This window comes from Anser brachyrhynchus (genome assembly GCF_964034855.1).
Source record: "Anser brachyrhynchus genome assembly, chromosome: 12".
Classification (NCBI taxonomy): domain Eukaryota; kingdom Metazoa; phylum Chordata; class Aves; order Anseriformes; family Anatidae; genus Anser; species Anser brachyrhynchus.
In genome coordinates this window covers 12,213,548-12,220,062 of record NC_137707.1, presented here as the reverse complement: position 1 = coordinate 12,220,062, position 6,515 = coordinate 12,213,548, and the positions used below count along the sequence as shown (strand labels likewise).

General features: G+C 51.7%; 1 protein-coding gene across 1 annotated transcript; it reads right to left on the bottom strand.

The window, feature by feature from the left end:
• Positions 1 to 3,428: 3,428 nt before the first annotated feature.
• Positions 3,429 to 6,514, bottom strand: THAP11 (THAP domain containing 11). Its single transcript, XM_080552579.1, is given in 3 exon segments — positions 3,429 to 5,927; positions 5,930 to 6,000; positions 6,002 to 6,514. Coding segments are annotated over 3 exon segments (753 nt in total). The 5' UTR covers positions 6,301 to 6,514; the 3' UTR covers positions 3,429 to 5,544.
• Position 6,515: the final 1 nt, after the last annotated feature.

The window sequence follows — 6,515 nt, the reverse complement described above, 5'->3', positions numbered from 1 at the left end:
TTTTTTTTTTTTTACTGAGTGCTGGTTCATGCCTAGGGAAAATGAGATGAAATTTTTCATTGCCTTTATCATGATGTTTGCAGACCTCCATGCATTCATGTGCTCAGCGCGTTATGGCTGCTGCAGACGTCCTTCTTGCCCAGGGAGAGCTGTCAGCTTCCCTGGCACCACCCTGACCAGAGGGCCTTGTGGACTCAGCTTAAGGATTCGTGTCATGAACAAAACCAAACAGATTTAAGTCATGGAGTCTGTGACGCTTATACAGGTAAATATTTTGTGTACAGCAAGCCTGACGCATCAGATTTATCTAGGAGTATCTAGGAACAGGTCTGATTGCACACCCATGCCAAGCTGTGAAAATATAGGAAAATCTACTTCTCATTTGTTCTTCACATGGAGAGGCAAAGTGATGTGCATTACATAGACCCTTGTAGGATCCCTTGTTGTATCTGTTGTGTTGTTGAGTCAGTTCCAAATGCAGGGCCCAGTCTGGAACTTGCAGGCCTTGTGATAACATAGTATTGATTTTCCTTCTACTATTCCTGTAGTAGCCACAATAGTGGGGTATGTATCTCGTAAGATGTGCTGGTCCATCCATGGTAGCTCCTTTCTGCTCTGTGCAATGTAGTTTTTAATATCTGAAGGACAGACACAGTAAGAATTCAAGGGTGAATTGCTATATGATTTGGGGGGAAAAGTAGAAGCAGGATGCTGAGGGCTGAACGGATCATCCTGAGAAAGGAAGTAACTGGATTTTAGTGTGCGTGAGAGCTGTTTCTAAATCATTTTCTATCAGAAGGGATGTACTGAAGGTTGTGCCTTAACTCAGGGAGCAGAGCGAAGCTGTGAAGGTCCACCAGCAGGTGGTAAAATCATCATCCGGAAGAGCACACCACACTGTTTGTGCGCTTTGCCTGCACAGCGACTCCCAGATCAGCTGTGGGACTGGTGTGGGACTGGTGCAGGTGCGGCTGGTGCCCTGCAGCCACCAGCCTGGTGGCTGAGGCTGTCCCAGCCCGCCTGTCTGAACTGCAGCGTTCCTGCTGGGAAGCAGTCGGGCCTCCGAAGTGAGAACTGACTGGACAACAGCTATGTTAAACCCATTCCTCACTTTTTGGCAGTGGTTAAGAATGGTGTCTCCTAGGAACCTAGACAGCATCGGAGCCCTGATTTGCTGCATGCTGTATGGAAGTGGATAAGCGAGAAATTTTACCCTAGGAAATTTGCAGTCTAAGAACTAGAATAAGCACAACAATGAAGACCAGATTGTTCTGTGAAGTGCACGACAAAGGCATGCGTTTGGCTGGGCAGCACCCACCCTGACTGATCATCCTTGGCAGCTTCTTACCCAGGCCTTAGGCAATGCTGAGTTCGCGACCTGCCCCAGGCTGGGAAGGACCCTAGGAGTGCTCCTTTGTTATGCTGAGGACGGAAGTGAAAGCTTTAGATACCTCCTTTGGTCCTGGGAGGCTGCTGCTGCCTGGATCTGGGAACGACACCAGGAGCCTTTCTGACTGCCTGGGCTCTGGTCAAGAGTAGCAAGGGTAGCCAGCCTGCACAGGAGGGGGGTGCCCCACAAACAGACCTCAAATCCCCTGCCATGACAGAAAAGAGGGGATGTGGTGAGATGCTGAGAAGGAAAAGGGCGAGGAGCAGAAATTTGGAAATTGTTGGTGCTTTCTCTCTCTCAATTTTGCCCTGCATTTTATCTATTCTCTTTGTATAGAGAACAGGGAAGTCTGAGGCTGTATCAGAGTTACATTCCCCACCCAGCCTCTCAGTCCATGCTTTCTAGAACACCAATTCCCAGAGGAGCCTCCAGCCTCTGCATAATGACGTTCACTGGCACAGTAACTTCTGCCCTGTTCAGTCCTTGACACGTCAGGGCTCAGGTCACAAGGCAGCATAGGAATGGAGGGCAGGACTGTGAGCAGAGGCAGTAGGCAACGCAGATAAACGGTTTGAACAGAGCACTGGAGAATATTCTTTGTGGAGGAACCCACCTTGCAAGATGCTGTGTCAGAAGTCATGAAAACAACTGTATATCCAATAACTTAATGGGAGCAATACTGCTCTTTAAAATATAGGTGAATCAAGCAAGCCTTGTTCATGCGCATAGAGAGAGGTTGGTTAGGGTTTCATCTACAGGAGAGAGAGTTTTGCATTGGAAAGAAACTTCTTTGCGTCTTTCCCCTGTTCTGTTCTGAAGATGAAATTAAGGTTTTCCCTTAGAACAATAAAAGCCATTCTAACTAAACATCAGGTCCCACACACAGGAATGCACCAAACAGAGATAGCTGGTGCTGGCTGAAGAATTCTGGGAGGGTATATGCCAGATCAGAACACAGGATGCAGAAAGGTGAGGTGTTAAAATGGAAGAAAAAGCATTTGTGTTGAACAACAACAGTTTATTTGTTTACATACTAAGATACCTTCCTACAGAAATAGCCTCTTAATTCACTGCCCATACCGTTGCTCACTTACCTTAATTTAGCAGCAAATGGTGGAAAGTATGCATGCGGAAAAATTGTTGCTTTTGTCATTTAGTGTTTCTAGTCAACCTAAGAAAGCACCAGCTGTAATTGCCCCTTTCATTCAACACTAATACTTCTAAGTAATCTGCAATTAGGAACTTTGGGAAGTGGAATCACACATTTCTATTGCAGATGCTACATGCTAGCTCGTCCCTGCACGCTGCAGTGGGCTGGCTTTCAGGAGGCCACGCTTTCCCCTTCCTCAGCCATGTGTGGTGCGTGAGCCTCGTGTTGTCCCTCTGGTGGAAGTACTGCGTGGGAAGTCAGCTCTCGCTGCTCGAATCACTCCTGGCTATTTAGAGGCTGTTTGTTGTCCTAGTAGCTGTTCGCTCATCAGAACAGCTCTAGTCCCGAGTAGACAGGCACATGAGTACACTGAACAGACCTCGAACTCCTCTTCCTTACCCTATGTGAATTGAACTCCGGGCTGTTGCAGCTGTGGAGTTCCTGAGGAATAAAAACCATTCCAAAAGAGAAGTCAAGCTGCAGCCACCAACCCTTCAGAAATCCAGTCAGCCTAGCTGCAGATGTCCTGTTTTCGTTTCATTTGGTACGTCAGCCTTTGAGATGAATGTTTAGCAAATCAAAACTTTCACATTGATAAAACCTGACCCTCACTGAGAGGGCGGAAGCAGTGAGTCAGTATTTAAAAGGAAACCCTATGTCCGGAGATGAGCATGCTGTAGAACTACTACTGCCAACAAAAATGCAATGTTAATTTTTTAAATGGATCGTTATTCATGGAAATTAGAGAGTTCCTTTGGTTAAAGAAAAGGACATTTTGCTACTTTGGACAGAACACATTGCAACACACTGAACGATACCTGTCCAATTGCTGGAACAATCCCTCTGAGAACCCTTCATAATTACAGAGCATGGAAGCAGGAAACATAACAAAACAAAATATACTTTATTAAAATTAAGCATGTTAGCACCTCAGTGTAACCTGGAGAAGTCAAACAGTCCAGCAGTTAACCAGTCCAGCAGGCCAAATGGCTGAACGTCCTGAAGTGCATTCCAATGGTAAAATAAAAAAGTACCATGACTGTTACAACGCGCACGTTCTCAAGAAGCTAGGATGCACAAATGGTCTCGTTTGTAAGGAGAGACGTTGTGCTGCCTGTTGTCTTCATGGGAACATAGATCTGCTGGACCAATTTCATATGCTAAATCAGATGGTGTAGCAGGTATCTGCTTTCCCTACAAAAAAGAAAAAAGCAAACAAAAAAACAAACCTTGCCGCTTACTTGACTTGCAGGAAAATCAGTACACCACAGAGCTGAAGTTAGAGCTACATATCAGATTGGAGAAAATAAATTAAAATGAAATAACGGGAAATACTTAGTACATGAATAGACCTGTAGTATCCTCACGGTCAACCATCCAACTCAGTACACACATTAATAACGAAATGACCCATGCATCACATAGCAGGCTCTGACAACCAGTGCCTTTAGCTGAACTGGCTACATGATCGATAGATAAACCTCCAGCTACCAAATGCCGATGTGCCCTTTTGTTCACTCATACAGAGAGCATTGAAACGGACAGTTGTAAAGCTATGTTAGCCAGTGTTACAAAGATTACAATATTTTCAAACTAAAGATACTTTTTACATTTAGAAAATACTTATATAAAATTTAGTAAAATTGATATCCCGACCTACCGAGTGTAACACATTCTGAGTACAGGAGGAAGAAGATCTCACAGACCCAGAAGCCGTCTGGGCATTCCCTCAGAAGGAATTATGGGCACACTGTGGTGAACTGCCTTTTGTTTTCAACACACATCACTGCCCCCGAAGCACGCACGGAGACAGAGCCATGATACGCGCCAGATGCCCTCCTCCTGGAAAGCACTGACGTATCTGTTCCGCTGGCTAATCTGGAAGTCCGTGCTCAGGCCAAGCTAGTCACCTTGCTACCCTCACTCCGCCAGCTTTCTAGCCAACTTTGATTTGGTTTCCTGTCACTGAACGTGAGGGGACTAACGCTGGCTAGAAACAGAAACTACACAATCATTCCACGTAGATTTGTTAAAATACTCTTACATCTCGGTTTAGAACACGCAAGCACATTTCAGTAAGGTCTTGCCTAAGGTACAGATTATTAGTCATGCCAACTAGTTTAGGATTAGACAGCAAGGGTTTGCAACCACTGCAGATAAATTTGCTTCACTTCTGGTTCATCCCAGTTCGCTGAACGAAAGCCAAGGATTTAAATTCCAACACGTTACGAAGCCTCTGTTTCATGAGAGGGAGTTCTTACGCCAACGAGATAAACTACAGCCGTCAAACGCCACCAGGTTCTTTGTACCAGACCGTAATCCTTGCTAGTGTTGAGAGCATCGAGACATCTGTAACAAATACATATGTACTGCAGAGAAAGCAAAAACTACATAGTACAAGAGCACTCTTTAATTGGGGGATTCTTTCACACTAGAAACGGCAGTCTTTTATGGCATCAGTAATTTACTGAAGAAACACATCACCCTGAGAGGGTTTCTAAAGCTTTCCTCGTGCCTCTGCTAAGCGAGGCCAAGCAAAACATTGTTGTTCATTCCTATGACGGGTATAGTGCCAACCACGCTTTCAGACAGGCCTTCTCCAGGGGGTAGTGTTCCTGTTACCTCACTGAGCACAGGAGCAAGTTTATTCGCTGAAAACCGATACCCTACGTCCACTTAGTGGTGCCACGGGGTCCCATCTACCCTAAACCACAACAGATGCTTTCTTTCCACTGCTGCCAGCCCACGGGGGATGCTGGAGGGCCCGGCGCAGGCAGCGTTAGCTCCGGGGGAGCACCGCGTTCAGAACGGGGCTCGGCAGCTCCTCGGCAGCGGCCGGATCCGACGGCGCTGGCTGGGCTCCGTGGGGGCGGCTTCGGCGGCGGCGGGGCCGGGGGGAACCGGGCAGCGGGAGCCCGGGGCAGCGGGGCCGCGGCCAGGCCCGTCTCCGCTCCGTCCACCTGGGGCCCCGCCGGGCCGGGCCGGGCCGGGCGCCCCCCCGCCCTCAGAGCCCGTGGCGCTTGCGGGCCCCGGCGCTGGCGGCGTGGAGCAGCCGGTCCTTCTCGCGGATCTCCTCGCGGAGCTGGGCCTCGGCCAGGCGCAGGCGGCGGATGCTGCCCTTCATCTCCTTCATCTTCACCTCCAGCAGCGCGATGATGTCGCGCTGCTCGTTGAGCTTCCTCAGCAGCTCCTCCGACGTGGTGCCCGACGACAGCGAGTACGAGTGGTCCGGGGGGCCGCCCTCCAGCGGACCCTCCTCCCCTACCGCCACCGGCAGCCTCCCGGGGCCGGGGCCGGGCCCGGCTGCCGCCGCGGCCCCGAGCTCCACCTGCACCGTCAGGTCGATGGGCTTCACGTCCTCGGCCGCGCCCCCTGCCGGGGCCTCGGCGGCGGGGCCGGGGCCCTGCGCGGCGGCGGCGGCGGCGGCGGCGGCGGCGGCGGCAGCGGCGGCGGCAGCGGCGGCGGGGCGGGGGCGGCGGGCGGCCCGCGCCGCCTTGCGCTCGTTGACGCCGCGCAGGGGGAAGATGGTGGGCACCCGCACCAGGTAGGACTTGCGGCCGCCCTGGAAGTGCTCGCTGCAGACGCGGTGGCCGGTGGTGGGCTGGAAGGTGCTGAAGCAGCCGCTGACGCCCGCCCGGGACACGTTCTTCAGCCAGAGGCGCCGCAGCTCCTCGTCCTTGGGGAAGGTGTAGAAGTGCAGCGCCTTGTCGCGGTGCGAGTTGTTGTAGCAGCCCGGCACGCAGCAGGTGAAGCCCGGCATGGCGGGGCGGCCTCCCGGGGGGGGCCGCGGCGGGCCCCGGCGGCGGGGGAGAGCGGGCGCGGGCCGCCGCCGAACTACAGATCCCACAAGGCCAACCGCGGCCTCTCGCCGCCCGCCAACGCCGCCCGCCGAGGCCGCACCGGAACTACGCGGACCACAATGCACCGCGCCGAACGGGCGCCCGGGCGCCGCCGCCGCCGCCGCGCCGGAACTAC